This window comes from Sinocyclocheilus anshuiensis, unplaced genomic scaffold (assembly GCF_001515605.1).
Source record: "Sinocyclocheilus anshuiensis isolate Anshui unplaced genomic scaffold, SAMN03320099.WGS_v1.1 scaffold670, whole genome shotgun sequence".
NCBI lineage: Eukaryota > Metazoa > Chordata > Actinopteri > Cypriniformes > Cyprinidae > Sinocyclocheilus > Sinocyclocheilus anshuiensis.
Window position 1 is genome coordinate 581073 of NW_015546062.1, and position 15485 is coordinate 596557.

A 15485-nucleotide genomic window follows, 5' to 3' on the forward strand; every position below is an offset into this window, starting at 1 on the left:
TCTTGATCTTAATCTGATGTGGAGTCTGATGAGACAGAGCCACCAATGTCTGATGATTGTGAACACAAAGAACAGCCATGTGACTCCCTCAGTTGCTGCTGTAATGCAGTGACAAGAAGGATTTATCAGAGTGCTGACTATTATGGCTGTCAAGTTGTGGACTTATAATGGCTACAGGACTTGTATCTCTACAATATAGCCTGAAAGTGTAGCCCCAAGTGCCATGAAATGTTGTGCTGAGAGCAAGCATGAGTAGAAAAACCTTTTAAAATACTATATCCATATAAAACGAAGAATAGAAAACCTTTATTGATTTCAAGCTGAATTTAATTACAGACAAAGGTCCAACTTGGCTGAACAAATAGTTAATTGTTAGCTATGGTGGACTGGACCCAGTTAGTGTAGCGGCACACCTCAGCATAAACCCCAGGATAGCCTTGTTGAGCACAGCCATAGCCCCAAGAAACAACTCCTCGCAGTTCCCCATTACACACTACAGGGCCGCCAGAATCACCCTTTGAAATTTTGGAAAATAAAATTAGATAAGTGTGGTTTTGTATGAGAATATATAACGCATATAAAGACAACGACAGTGTCAATAACATACCTGACATGAGTCTTTGCCTCCCTCCATGAATCCAGCACAGAACATGTTATTAGTGATTTGCCATCCATACGCACTCTCACACTGTGACCTTGACAGCACAGGGAAATCCAAACACTGCAGCTTGTCAGCATAGTCAACTGGAAAAAGAGGATATGAACAACGTTAAAGCTTTGCACCTTGTACATACCAAACTGTTGAATTAATCTTTTAATAGCACATCATATTAAATACAAGCAGTGGTACTCGTAAAAGAAGGCTTTTATATAACAGTTCATTACTGACAAATGTACATATTAGATGCTTTATTGAAGCGAAAATGTATTAAAACAGCCACCAAATGATTATCTGTTGTGTGACTGTCAAAATTAGCGTGTTGGAGCAATAAACAGTAGTTGTGTTTGGTTCCTGAAGGAAGTAATCGTCTTAGAAGTAATGTGTTTAGTGAATGGTTCAAATGACTCACTCAAAAAAACAGTCCAGGCTAGAATGCACTACACAACTTAAAATCGGGACAGATTTTAAAACTCTAGCCATCATTCAAAACAATGGAGGATCTCACACACACTATTAGATTTTCAAATTGTTCTAAACACTTACACAGAAATGTGTGTCTTGTTTGCTAGGAGATGCATGACCAATTCAATGTGTTTTAAAGATGGCTCAAACATGTTTGATATCCTCTGACTGGATGAAACCATACTCTGTATCTGACATTGCTATCATACAATAGTACACTATTTTAGGATATGGGGGAGATTTATTACATCTTGCTGCTCAATCAATCAGATTTGAAGACTGAACTAACTGTTTTATAACACAGAAGATTTTCATTACTCGGCCTCCATTATCTCACCTCCAGTGGTGATCTGATTGCCCCATCCAGAAACCAAGCACTGCTCCCCAGCAAAAGAGCAGCTGGTCGCCAGAGGAATTGGCTGCACATACTGGTTGAAGACGGCAGGCTCTTTCAGCTTGATCAGCATGAAATCATTGTCATATGTAAAATCGTTATATTTTGGGTGAGGAATCACTTTCTCTGCCCCGATCCGCTGCTCTGTGCCTTCTTCATCGTACACATTGTGCTCTCCCAGGTGGACAGTAAGACGAGAAGCTCTATTTGACAAGGAACTTATGCATTACTGGGCTGTAGTACATTTTTTATCAGCAATATTGCCCATATACATATTACATCTATGGATGAGAGTCTCAAATGATTGGTTAATGCACTCATCTTTAATGAAATGTGTAACGTTCTTGTTCATAGCCTTTAATTTAGAGGTCCTGCAGCTGTTACATTTTACAGTCAACAATTTGAGTGCACACATTCACAATACACAATATTAAAAAGGTGTTTGATGAGGTTTACCATAATAAAAATGTACGATATACTCGCGAAACGTAGCAGTGAGCAGCAGAAACAACCCATCTTTCATTAATCAGAGATGCTCCACACCAGCATTGCCCATTATCATAAGTAAGGTAGATTTGCCAGGGCTGGGAGTTTGGCGAACATTCATAACCTCCAATGATTTTATCATCTGCGCTGCAAGCTTCAGAAAATGAATGTTTAATTGTTAACAGTGCCCAAGATAAAGCAAAGGAAATCACAATATAATTGGCTTTGATTACTTGAGCTGGTGTTTCTTTGTAATATTTGCAGTTTCATCTTGTAAACATGTCTCTTATTCATGTTAAAGACTAAGGAATATTACAGGTCAGTGTAGGAAATTAACAATTGGCATAATGATTAATAAGAAAGATCTACATACCCACAGCCACAACCAGCAAAGCAAACACAATATTCTTCATTGCTGTGGAGAAGAGTATTCACATCCACAAAACTTTAGAGAGCAAACTTCTGCACAGTTCAAGAATAGAATTCATATTTTTAAGTGATTGATTTCACACAATAACTACGGAACAACCAATAAGATCATGGAAAATGATTCAGAAGAGAAAAAATGCACCTGGGACAACAGTTCTTATCACACTGTTCTCCATGAGCATGATAAATCCAAGGTAGTGTACACGTATGAGAGTACAAAGCTTTAATAAAAACAAAAAACTTGTACTTTTTAGTAAAGCACAACTTACAGGCAGCCAGTTATTGTTTACTTAACTGTTTAATAGCACATGGTGTATTGATCATGCATTGACTCAACACACAAAGAACAGCTTGACAAGTCAAACCAGCAACAAGTAACAATTCAAATCTTAAAAGCAATAAACTATATTCTGTAACAAACAATATACAAACCTCAACCAACCAAGAAAGAAACTGACATGAACATGTCAAGGGCATAAACAGCTAGTTTAAAGCAGTGATTGGTATTAGCGTCAAATTCCATTTCTTAATAAATTAAGGCCTCTCAGATAAAGGTGTATCTAAAATACAACGTTTGAATGTTAAGCAGTGAAGTACAAGGTGTCCAAAAGCAAACCAGGCAATCTGGTGATGTAATTAACATCATCCAAGCCTCCAAAAATTAACTCACAGAGACAAAATAAATCATATATAATGCATTTTAAAGTCTAATAGTATTGCGTGTCAACTAGGCTGACTTTGGTCATTGAGACATTCATTTATTGAGAAAAGAGTAAGTCAAAATGCCAGTTTAATAATAAGCATACTGTGTATCAAACTTCCCCACTTGCATGCTTCATATAATGCATGTGAAGCTCAGACTCCCCAGTGAAATGTGCACCGCATTCAATACACTCCCAGTCACCATCAACTTCCTGAACTTGCAAAGTCTCTTCCTGTTCTTCTTTTAAACATTTTTGTGGTTCATCTGATGAGATGTCTGATGAGTCACTAGTGTCAGGTGAATCGCTCTCAGGTAAGGTGGCGTCATTGACATCAACATGTTTCTCTTCACAGTTTTCGTTTGGATCCTTCTTCATTACTTCTTCCTGACCAAAAACACTATTTGCTCCTAAAACAACTTTCTTCATAACTGACACTCGATTCTTTCCTCTTAAACCAGCGTCCCTTTTCCCGAGGGGAACATCCTCTCCTTCTTTAAAGACCTCCAGGTGTTTTTTTCCGATGGGTAATTAGATTTCCCATTTGCGAGAAGCTCTTGTGGCAAAGATCGCACGTGTAAGGCTTGGCACCAGTGTGAATGTTGTAATGGTACCGCAGTTCTGCTGCTACCCGAAAGGACTTCTGGCAGATATCGCAGGTGTGTTTTTTGTTTTCATGGCCAAGCAAGTGTCTTTCCAATCCTACTGAACTTCTGAAACCTTTAGCACATACATCACACCAGAAAGGCCTCTGCTTGTGCATTTCCTGATGGCTCGCCAATACCACGGTAGAGGTAAAAGATTTATCACACCTTTCACAGTGAAGGTCGGAAGGCTCTTCTGGAACACACTGCTTGCTTAGTTTCAGATGAAGTGTGAGAGAGACTGGACGACTGAAAGTTTTCTGACATTTTTCACAGCGGATTTCAGGCGGTTGGTCTTTAGTTCTGTGCAGTTTCTGGTGATTTCTGAAAGACTCAAAGTAGGAATAGACCTTTCCACAGACAGCACAGGCATAGACCCTGTCTGTCTTCACAAACACTGACTTTTCTTCCTTTAACAGCATATCAAAAGCAGGATGGGAGGGGAACATCTCAGATGGTTTTCTCTGACAAGAACTATCAATAGATTGATCTTCATCGGTTTCTTTTTCTTCTTTCACTTTTTTCTTTTTTGTAAAGTATCTCAGACCACTGTCATTTCCATCAGTGACAGATTCCACCTGTCTATCCCTTTTTCTCTTCTCATTCACGTTCACGAATATGAATTCTGAAGGCCTTCCAGTTAGTGAACTGCTGCCCGCAGTCCTGACAGCTCTTGCTGCAGAGTTTCACTAGAGAAAAGAGAATGAATTGTCATGTCAGTAACACATAAATTGATATCAATAAGACCAAAATAAAATGAATATCTACTGCAATATTTTGTCCACTCAGTGTTTCATGATTTATTGTACTCTTATTACAACTGTCGCTCACCATCAGTGTGTGAACATAGCATATTTTTATACTATTACTCATACTTACAATTTTCACTGTAAAAATGTCAGTTAGGTTAAGTCATGAAAGGTAGTTTTAGAAACAGAATGAGTCAATTCGAGTACATTACATTCTCAAATACACTATGACATGCAGTGTGTTCTGCTTGCAAACAGCATATTTTGGCATCTCAAAAATTGTATGATTTTTATGGTAGGATGTGTTTAGAATCACAAACTGCATAATACACATACATAAAACTGCTCTTATTCATGGTAAAATAAACTATTCATGTTAATATTTATCAGTATCGTTTTCCAGTGAAATCATTCAGACAAAAATAGCACTCTATGAGTGATGTCACTGGAAAAGGAAAAGCCACCTCAAGGGCAAATAGCATGACAAATGCAAACATATGTCATACCATTCAGAGATACTGTACCACCAAAATGGTTTATTCTCACGGCTTCTGTACCACCACTGTATTTAAAGAGGGAGTGGGAGAATAAACAGACTATAGCAACATGAACAAGGCCTATCTAACAAGATAAAATAATAAAGACAGTTTTTCATTGAAATTGACCATTTAATTTCTTATTTCAAATATCTACATTGTGTTTTTTTTTAAACATAGGTAAGCATTAAAGTGGAAACCTGTAATTATTAGAAAACCAAACAGAAGCAGGTTTGGGAAAGTACAATCAATCATACCAAGAGTAACATGAAACAACTCCCAGTTAGTGAGACACTGATTGTCTTAAAACTCTTTAAGCGTTTAAACTCTTTAAGACAGCGCACACTGTATCTATTAGCAAACAACATGTATATTATTTTGGGAGAGATCAAATGACCATGTTTAACTTAAATTTCAGTGCAAGTAAAAACATACTGAGGTCCAAAGTTTGATGATACATCAACAAGTTTCAGTCCACAATTATTATTATTATTATTTTTACTTGGAATTTCTCTTCCATCTGGGTGCATGCATATTTTGTACCTATTCAAGTCATGTAATGTTTAATGTTCCTGGTTAATCTCACAATTTTTGAAAATGAATCAATTTAAATAAATTAAAGGATGGTCTTTTATTAACAAACCAACCATAAACCTTCACAATCACCGGCCACCCAAGACTTGACAAAATGGAATGTTAACATTAACTGTTCAATTTAAGGGTTTTTCAGTTCAAATGATGTGCTATTCTAATTATGATTCTACATGTCACGCCTACACAAATAACTCTGCCTCTACTGACCAGTTTGCATCTTATTCATACATTCTTAATGTCATTAACATGACTTGAGGGAATTTATACAAGGAACTTAGCATTATATCAAGGCAATAATATTCTGTACAGTCACAACATTTTCGAGAGACACATTAAACCCCAACCCCAATGTTTTTCAATAACTTGAAAGATGAAGAAAATTTTTTTTTAAAGTAAAACCAAAACCTAAATGTTACAGAAGGGTGGATTATGCTATGCTGACATCAATAGCAATAAAGGAACAATGACAATGGCGTGAACAGATGCTGTACAAATCAATGTCTAGCACGACCAAACATAAGATTTAAGCTGTAATGCTTCAAAAAAAGCTACTTTTTTAAATAACACGTACAACAAATATCTAACAAACACCTTTGTAGTTTAAATTAACAGCACTTTCAAAGTACAAGATGACAGAAAGCAGCACAGGCACTAAACGGAGCAATCAAAAAAAGAGAAAGAAAATAAATCTTTAAAAACCCCTAAATACACTGAAACACTTCGCAGAGGTCTAAAGCGATTTTGAAGGGAGTACTAGAATTATGCAACTTTTATGTAAGTAATTAGAACACACTATTTGGTTTAAAGGACATCCGTGATAATGCTTTCAATTTAGCAGACATCTTTCTCTCTACAATTTCAGCAAAAATGTTTGTGGCATTTTTCTTCCTCTTTAAGACATACAGTTCTTCTACTGTATACTAACACTCACAGCAAGTAACAAACATGAATCAAGTACTAAATTAAATCAGTGTATGTGCAGTAAACTATGTACCAGAAACCAATGTCCATTCTCATGCATTTTTACACATTTTAGAACCCACGTGCATGCTCAATATAATGCTGATGCAGTTCTGTTTCCTGTTTGAAGGAAATCCCACACTCAATGCAAGTTAGGTGAAGAGCGCCTCTTACTACGGGTGTAGAGTACCTGTCTTTTAGCTCTTTATCACCCAAGCACTCCTGATGGTGGTCAATAAGATTTCTGATTTCAGTAAAGGTCTGTGAACACAAAGAACAATGGTAGGGCTCCTCATTTTTGTGAAGAGTCTGGTGCTGCTGCAGAGCACGAGGTGACAAGAACGTTTTTCCGCAGTGCAGACATTTATGGCTATTGAGTTGTGGACTTACAAGGGCTACAGGCAGCTTGACTACAGACTCGGATCTGTGCGATAAAGCCTGCAGGTTGTCTGAAGGCCCAGGTGCCATGGAAGCACTCAGTCTGTATCGCAGTTCGGTTGGGAGACGTTGGCGTACTTCGTTGTGCCATGCGAGATGCTGTTGAAGCTGGTTTTCAGTCCAGTAACCGCGACAGCAAAGAGCGCAGCAGTGCGGACGAGTCTTCGCAACCTCTTTGTGAGCGTTTAACTGCTCCTCACTGGGGAACGCTTTAGCACATTTATCACATTTGAAAAAACATTTCCTGAGTTCTACATTTCGACTACGCTGTATGGGTTCTTCCTCCATAGAAGTTTTCAGCTCTTTCTTAGTCGACATTTTAGGAACGACCCCTTGAGAAGCTAAGGGCTTCTCATATGCCAAGGGCTCTTCTAGAGACGCAGTGGTATGTTCGCTAACCTTGTTGTGTTTCTGCCATTTGTGTGCACGAAGGCCACGTATGTTCAAGAAGCTCTTGGTGCAGTAGGAGCACTGATGGTGTTGCACCTTAGTCTTCTCTTTTGTTTTGGATGTGTACGATTGTTTGATGGGTGGACCCAACTCATCTGTAGGGAGGATTTCAGACTGGAGTTTCTCAGTCTCACTAGGCTTGCTGTGATGTTCTGCAAAGTGAGTTGTTAGAAGAGACCCACTTGAGAAAGACATCTGACAATCTGGACAGGTAAAACCACTATTTGATTCAGCAACTTCGTGCTCTTTTTGTTGTTGAGCTTCCATGGGAGGGTGATGTAGCTGATGCCGGCGAAGAACACAAAGGTAAAAGAATCCTTTCCCACATACATTGCATAAATATGGTCCACCGTCCACACTTTTCCTTGAGCGTATCTTATTGGTCTTTGAGAGAAATCGGGCAAATTTTTTGTCTTTGTGCCATCGCCTATGTGTGCCAAGAGCTGAATTGGAACCAAAATATCTTCCGCATTCAGCACAAGCAAAAGACGATTTTGCCGAAAACTTATCTGACTTTACTTTGCCAAGCTTTAACTGTTTTGCCGAACGGGATTTCAGCTTTTTAGATTGGTGACCTTTGCGATGAATTCGCTTGTGAAAATTAAGTGCACCAATTACCGAAAAGCTTCGGCTACAGTCCTGACATTTATATTTCAAATCTGAAGTCGAAGATGTTTTCTGTACTTTTCCAGAATCAGCCGACTGAGAAGAGTCACAAACATCTTCAGCTTTTTGCGAGGATACATCTTGCTCCTCTATCCCAACTTTCCCACACTCTTCTGGAAATTCCACTTTGTCCTCTGGTTTTAAACAGTGCTTCTGATGATTTTGTAGTATTGACTCAGATGCAAAAAAAACATAGCACGTCGGACACTGAGGTTGCTCAGACAAGTCAGAGTCAATCAAAGGAAGGCCAGTTTCAAAGCCATGACTTTTCATGTGAAACTGAAGGGCCATGGCACGGGAGAAAACTTTTCCGCAGTAGGGACATTGGTAGGAGTTCTTTTTCAGCTGTTGGACTTGATAGTCAAAAGATTTGACAGCAGGTTGGACACCTTGGTCATGGACTAGCTTGTGTTTAAGAAAACAAGCCAGCATGTGGTATGATTTGCCACATACCTCACATTTATGTTTCTCTTTTGAATTCATAGGGTGCACTTTTCTGTAACCACCCCTACGACCCTTTTTCTTGCGTCGAATGAGAACATTCTCAGAGTCAGGTGTACCCGCAGGCCTCGTCTCAACATCAGCACACTCCAAGTGGTTTTGCTTGTGATGACAGAAAGCACCCAAAGACCAAAAACCTTTACCACACTTTTTACAGTGATGAACCTTTGGGCCCAAAAGTGACTTGGTTGGGTTGAAATGCTTTGTCTTTTCGTCTTTGGCATTGCCACTGCAAACCTTCCGGTGGTTGTACAGACCACTTGCGGTTGCATAGCTCCTGTTACACTCCAAGCAAGCAAAGGCCTTTTTTCTACTATTGTGATGCTGTTGGTGAGAATGCAATGCAGACAGTCGGGAAAAAGACTTGCCACACTCGTCACATTTAATATTGTTCTTCTGCAGATTTGCAAGTTGGTACGAAATAGACTTATACGCTACTTTATCCTCATGCTTGCCCATGTGAAAGTAATGAGCACTCTTGGAGGCACTTTCATGGCCACAAACCTCACATGTTAAAAGTGTCCTCTTAGTTGGTATCAATACGTCAAACTTCTGCCTCCCATCTGATTTTTTTCCCATGCACCCTTTGTGCCAAAGTATGTGACAGCGCAAGGACAAAGCCTTGACAAACTTTCGATCACAATGTGGACAATTATACTTTGCCTCTTGAGGATTTCTTTTGCTTGTTAGTTCTGCATTTATGAATGGTTCATCATTTAAGTGCTCATAATCAATCTGTACAATTTTGACATCAATTTCTGGATTCGACTGCAGGGAGGAGGTGCATTCAGTTTGACCCAAGTCATCTTTTTCCTCGTGGTCTGATTCACACACTAACTCAAGATCAGGATTATGATCCTGAGAGAGACCACTGTTGTTCTCATAATCATCTGAAGCTGTGATATGGACAACTTCATAATCGACATCTACGGCCTCATGCTCTTCTGCTGTGTGACTATAGTTAAAATCTTTCTCTTGAACTTGAGCATGTGATATGTCTTGAAAAACAACACTGTCAGCATTGTCATTCTGATATATTTTAACTGGCTGAGTGGCGGTGCTCATCTCAGACTTCTTCTCCATGATGTCACGGAAGACATCAGTATGACAGAGCTGATGCGACTGCAGGGCGGATGCTCGTGAGAACCGACGACCACACTCCTCACACTCAAAAGCTTTCTTCTTGAGCTGGATAACTTGATGAAGGAATGATTTTGCTGGCAGCTCTTCGCTGTGCGCCAATCGCTGGTGCTTATTGTAGAATGTAAGTGAGGTGAAGACCTTGCCACACTCGGTACATTTATACGGCTGGCCATTGCAGCCAAGTTGTACCCGTCTTTTATGCCAACGCTGATGGCACAACAGAGCCACAGAGCTAACGAAGGTCTTGTCGCATTCAGAGCAAACAAACGGATGTTTAATTTCCTCCTTCACCTTCACATCTGAACAGCTGGTTGAGAATCTCTGGTGCGTGCCAAGGCCACACATGGTGCGAAAAGATTTGCCACAGAAGCACTGAAAAACCTTTTGCATATGCTCCTCATTCTGTTCAGGGCTTGTGCCACTGTCTTCGGTTTGACCTGGAACTTCATCAAGTTTCTCAGTTTCACAGCTTTTGGATTTCACTAGCTTTACCTCGTGACAACGTCGATGCGCGTCAAGAGCCGAAGCTCGAGAGTAACAGCGTCCACAAGTGGGGCACCGAAATGACTTTTTCTTTAGATGAGCGAGCTGATGAAAAACAGATTTTGAGGCCTGTTTATGTGAACGCTGATGGTTGAGACACTGACCAACAGTGGAATAAGCTTTACCGCAATCCTTACATTTGAAAAGCTTCTGCCTTACTGCACCTTCACCATCACCTATCCCCCGTTTAATGACTTGATTGCGGTGCTTCAGTTGATGGCTGAAAAAGCCTTTCGAGCTTGAAAACTTTTGACCGCAAAGAGCACAGAACAACATTCTCCGTCCTCCGTCGGTCGAGATAAGCAGGTCATCCCATTGCGAATCTGTGTCCAGGCAGACTATGGGACCATCGTGGATATGCTCGCTGCGATGCTCTAGGTAGTCCTCCTTGTTCCCAAAGGCCTCACTGCAATCCTCACAGCGAAATGGCCAATCCCCTAAAAAATAGAAAGGGGAAAATGGGAGGTCAAGGTGACGCCTGTTGCCAGAGGAGAGAGAAAAATAAATGTATAGAGCCAACAAATAAAATTAAAAATAACAGAGGAAGAAAACAACAACAATAATAATAATCCTTAAGTGGAAATAATTTATTTATTCAGGTAAATTTTAACAGTACAGAGGTTTAGGGTTACAAATAAGACAAAAATGAATGGTCTCTATTATTGCTTGTTATAAAAAAATAATAATAATTAAGTATTATAAATAAATAATTATACAAATTATGAGTAAAGAAACAGGAAAACAATATTTTTCTTACAAACTTATTAATAAGAATAACAAAAATACATTCATAAAACTACAAAACAAAAAATTTGAATTTTTTCTAATGATCAGATATTTACATCAGAATGATGGTTAGAATGATCAGATGATTACATTTTGCACAGCTGTAAATGAATTCGATATAGCTTGCAGCTCTGTTGCCAGGTAACGACAGAACAATTCAGTGTCTTATTCGAATTATTTGTTCCACCTTAAATTATATCGACCACATGGCCAAATATCCAACCATCCAAAATATTATGACACTAACAAAAAGTTAAAATATATCTCCCAAACATATTATATAGAGAAATTGGAAAATGGAGCTTTAAAATAACATTTCATTCACCTACTTTTTTCTTTTTTCTATTTCGCACATGCGCAATTTAAAATAAGAGTAAAGCCTACCATCTGCTGGCAGCATAGCAATACTGCAATATCAGTTAAGGTGGAGCTGATTATATGAACGAGAAACTAATATCTACTACTACAATGACTGCAAAACTGGTTTGAAATAACAGTTTATTTAGTCTAAGACGAAAACCTTACTGTTGTGAAATGCCAGCCGAAACCAGTGAACTCTATACTAAGAAATAATGACAGGCAGCAAGAAGGACATGTTTAAAACAGAAATTCCTCATGGGCATGCAGCAACTGCTGCCGTCTTGCTATTCCCTGACGACGCGTGCAAATTAATTCAGCTGTTTAAACGCAAATTATAAACCATAATAAATAAGCTGCAAGTCTTTCATTTGCACAATTCAATTATAATAAAATATGATGTTTATGTGTATATGATCGCACAGAGTCCTAGACTATGTAAGAAGAGGTGAATTTATGTTTAGGTGACTTTATTTATTTCGAGGTAAAAGATAGCTTGTGGCTAGGAACTAACTGATAGGTCGGTGTTGTCAACAGCAACAAAAAAAGTTGCTTACCTTCGGCACTTTTATCTCTTTCAGACGAGTCTCCTTTATTGGTAGACATATCAGCCACATTTTCTTCCTCGATCTCGTCTATATGTACAACTACACATTCAGCTTCCTCTGCTTGTTCTCTTTTAATCTTCACGGGTGCAACCGCAGCATTGGCTGCAACAACTTCGGCGTGGTCCTGGGCTTTCAATATAGGGCCACTGGGACTTAATTCCATTTCTCCGTCCGTGTTTTTAGCATTGCTGGCTTTGCCATTGCTCACTGGATCGATATTTACCTCTTGGGCTGCACCTTTCTCATATTCAGAGGACAAACTTTCATTATTGGATTGCAAACTACCATCATTTGCAGCATTAACAGCAGCCATAATGGCTGTAGCCAGCTCAAGCTTTCCTCGATAGGAAAGGCACCGCACTTTTCGCGCTAAAGGACAGTGTTGCTGTTGGGGGAAGACAAACGTTCGAATCCTACTATGGCGAAAGCTTCGCTCATGAATATTAATTAGGTTACGTTTCTTGTGGCTCCAGGAAGGTCGGCATGCAACGTCTGCCTGAACAAATTAATATTTGTATATTTAGCCTTAGCTGTAGTAGGATCATATACGATTGCGCGGCTCGCGAGCCTCATGCGGTTAGCCAATCTTTACTTTGTGGCTCGCATGGTAGTAAATAATACGATGATATGATCGTGCAGTCAATACAAAACATTAAAAACAAGCAGGGCTATAACAACCCATTAAAAAAACTCACACCATGTCTACACCGGACGCGAGTGGCGCGATCCGACAAAAGACAATAGAACCCAGTGATGTGTACACTGGATGCGGCGCGGCGCGACACGATCTCCTTCAGTAAACTGATGCCTCGTTCTATTTATGACTAACTGTACTGACACTACGTTCAGATGATTTGCAACTGTTGCTTTGTCTCGTCAAGTGTAGACAGACTTTTAGCGCAGCGGGGCGCGGCACGACAACTCCGGAGTAGACACGGTCAGACAGTCTTACAAATAATTTATATTTAAAAAACAAACAAAAAAACCTAAAACAGTGGCATTACAAGATGTAAATATATACTAGAAAATATATTCACACTTGCTCTGTCCTAAGTCAATGACACTGACTCACTGCAGGAGTTGCCATGTTTTAAAGGGGTCATATGATGCTGCTAAAAAGAACATTATTTGGTGTAATGAAATGTGTTTATGCGGTTTAAGGTTAAAAAAACACATTATTTTCCACATACTGTACATTATTGTTTCTCCTCTATGCCCCGCCTTTCTGAAACGCGTCGATTTTTACAAAGCTCATCGGTCTGAAAAGCAAGGTGTGCTGTGATTGGCCAGCTATCCAGTGCGTTGTGATTGGCCGAATACCTCAAGCGTGTGACGGAAATGTTACGCCCCTACCATATTGTGATGCCCTGTCCGGCTGGAGCGACGAGACAAAAACATTAAAACCCATTATAAACGAGGCATTTGTTGCATCCAGTGGGGACATAATTACGGATTATAATGAATTATACTGTCTTTTTACATGTTGCGTTGTGATCGGAGAAATGACAAACAACAAGTGCTACTCTACACTGCCCAAAAAACTCGCGTTTGAATCGTCAGTGGTAAATTCTTTAAATATAAAAAACGTACTTACAGTCTGTGAGTCAGAACAGCCGGCATTGTAGTCTACTCTACCAGGATCAGGAAACAGTCCTCCATAAAATGCACTGGACACATCTGAATATTTGGGTTGAACTGTTCTGGAACAGTGTTGTAAATACAACTTAACCACTGATTTCTAGTCGTGTCCTCTTTTGGAAGGCCAAACAAAGTAGTTTTGCTTTCACAATGAAACAGCGTCACACACCGCGGCCTTGACTGAGCGGAGGCTGGAGGCCTAGAGTGAGCAGAGGCGGGCGGGCGGGCTTGAGAATGGCGCGGCCGGCGGATTTGATGAAGGAGGCTTGCGGCAACCACATGTGACGACCCCGGGCTGGACTCCGCTTCGTCCACGGTGAAAGCCGATCCGGCGATCGACAGCGCGAAGTTGATGTATTTCCTCAGGGAAGGCCAACCAAAGTAGTTTCGCTTTCACAACGAAACACACAGCGTCTTCACGACATGGCGGCGGTGGCGGCAACAACAATACCACAGCGAGAATAAAAGTTATGCCTTCTTTCTTTGCAACATTTGGGCAGCGTTATGCAAATCTTCCCACATCGTGACGCAGACATGTGGGGGCGTGTTAGAACGAGCCGTTTTAGGTAGGCGTGGTTGACTTAACTTTTAATAAGAATATCTCTTTGGATTTGAGACTTTAGTCTTTGCAGCTTTACAGATCTTCTTTATGCACCAAGAGCTTGTAACACTCCAAAGAGAAAGGAAACATTGAAATCACATCGGACCCCTTTAATCTTAACAGCTCTTAACGCCGAATGTGTACTTGGATGGTTAGATAGATACATGATGGGCTAGTATAAAAAAATAAAATAACTTGTGGTCTTTCCAGCATTAAGTGTCGTGACATGTGGCCAAGTATGGTGACCCATACTCGGAATTAGTGCTCTGCATTTATCCCATCCAAAGTGCACATGTCTTGCTCAAGGGTCGTATACCCTTGTCGTGGTACCCTCAGTCGTGGTATTGAAGGTGGGAGAGAGCGCTGTACATTCACTCCCCCCACCTACAATCCCTGCCGGTACGAGACTCGAACCCGCAACCTTTAGGTTACGAGTCCGACTCTCTAACCATTAGGCCACGACTTCCCCCAAGATTATTAAGGTAATCCTGCTTCTTTTGAAATCATCTTGTCTCAGTTACAAATTTAACTGGTAAATGATAAAGAATGATAGCCCCTTTTGTATTGCATTGCATTGCATATCAGGGATGACAGATTGATAAAAAGACATGCTATTTATGACTGGATGTAACTTTTGATACTTCGCGGTAAAGTGGCTCTCCGACTGACTTTGCCCTATCAGTGCGGCTCCCATTAAAAAAATAGTGAAGACCACTGATATACGATATAAAATAATAAAATATTATTATGGTAGAGATGTGAAAATGGGTGGAGCTTAATGGCCCGGTCATTGTTTATAATTTGTCAGGTTATGTTTCTATCGAAATAATAATCTCTTTTTCAACTTTACACGGTGCATTTCAGTTTATTGGTTATGATGTTTATCTGTGTCCATAGTGGAAAACGCTGTCCATCTGTTTTTTCGCTATTAATTATTAAGGCATATCTTTACATAGCCGATTTAAGGCTGCTCTAAAGTGGGTCTGTGTCTGCTCAGAATTCAGTGTAAAGACGCAATGCCGCATAAAGGCAGACCTAAAATATCCTAGTATATCCTATCCTAGTCCTAGTATCAAAGTCGACACAATGCTGTTTTGATTCAGTGTAAATGAAATGGGAAACAGTGCCGCTCTAAGCA

The 15485-nt window shown here is 39.9% G+C and overlaps 2 protein-coding genes across 2 annotated transcripts; both read right to left on the reverse strand.

The window, feature by feature from the left end:
• Positions 1-325: 325 nt before the first annotated feature.
• LOC107699475 (trypsin-like) lies at positions 326-2463 on the reverse strand. Its single transcript, XM_016500726.1, has 5 exons — positions 2377-2463; positions 2001-2157; positions 1461-1720; positions 608-744; positions 326-515 (listed from the first exon to the last, which is right to left on the reverse strand). The coding sequence occupies exons 1-5, from the start codon at positions 2414-2416 to the stop codon at positions 366-368; spliced, it is 744 nt and encodes a 247-aa protein (XP_016356212.1). The 5' UTR covers positions 2417-2463; the 3' UTR covers positions 326-365.
• Positions 2464-6162: 3699 nt separating this feature from the next.
• LOC107699512 (zinc finger protein 729) lies at positions 6163-12507 on the reverse strand. Its single transcript, XM_016500788.1, has 2 exons — positions 12058-12507; positions 6163-10794 (listed from the first exon to the last, which is right to left on the reverse strand). Exons 1-2 carry the CDS (start codon positions 12419-12421, stop codon positions 6689-6691), a joined length of 4470 nt encoding a protein of 1489 aa, XP_016356274.1. The 5' UTR covers positions 12422-12507; the 3' UTR covers positions 6163-6688.
• Positions 12508-15485: the final 2978 nt, after the last annotated feature.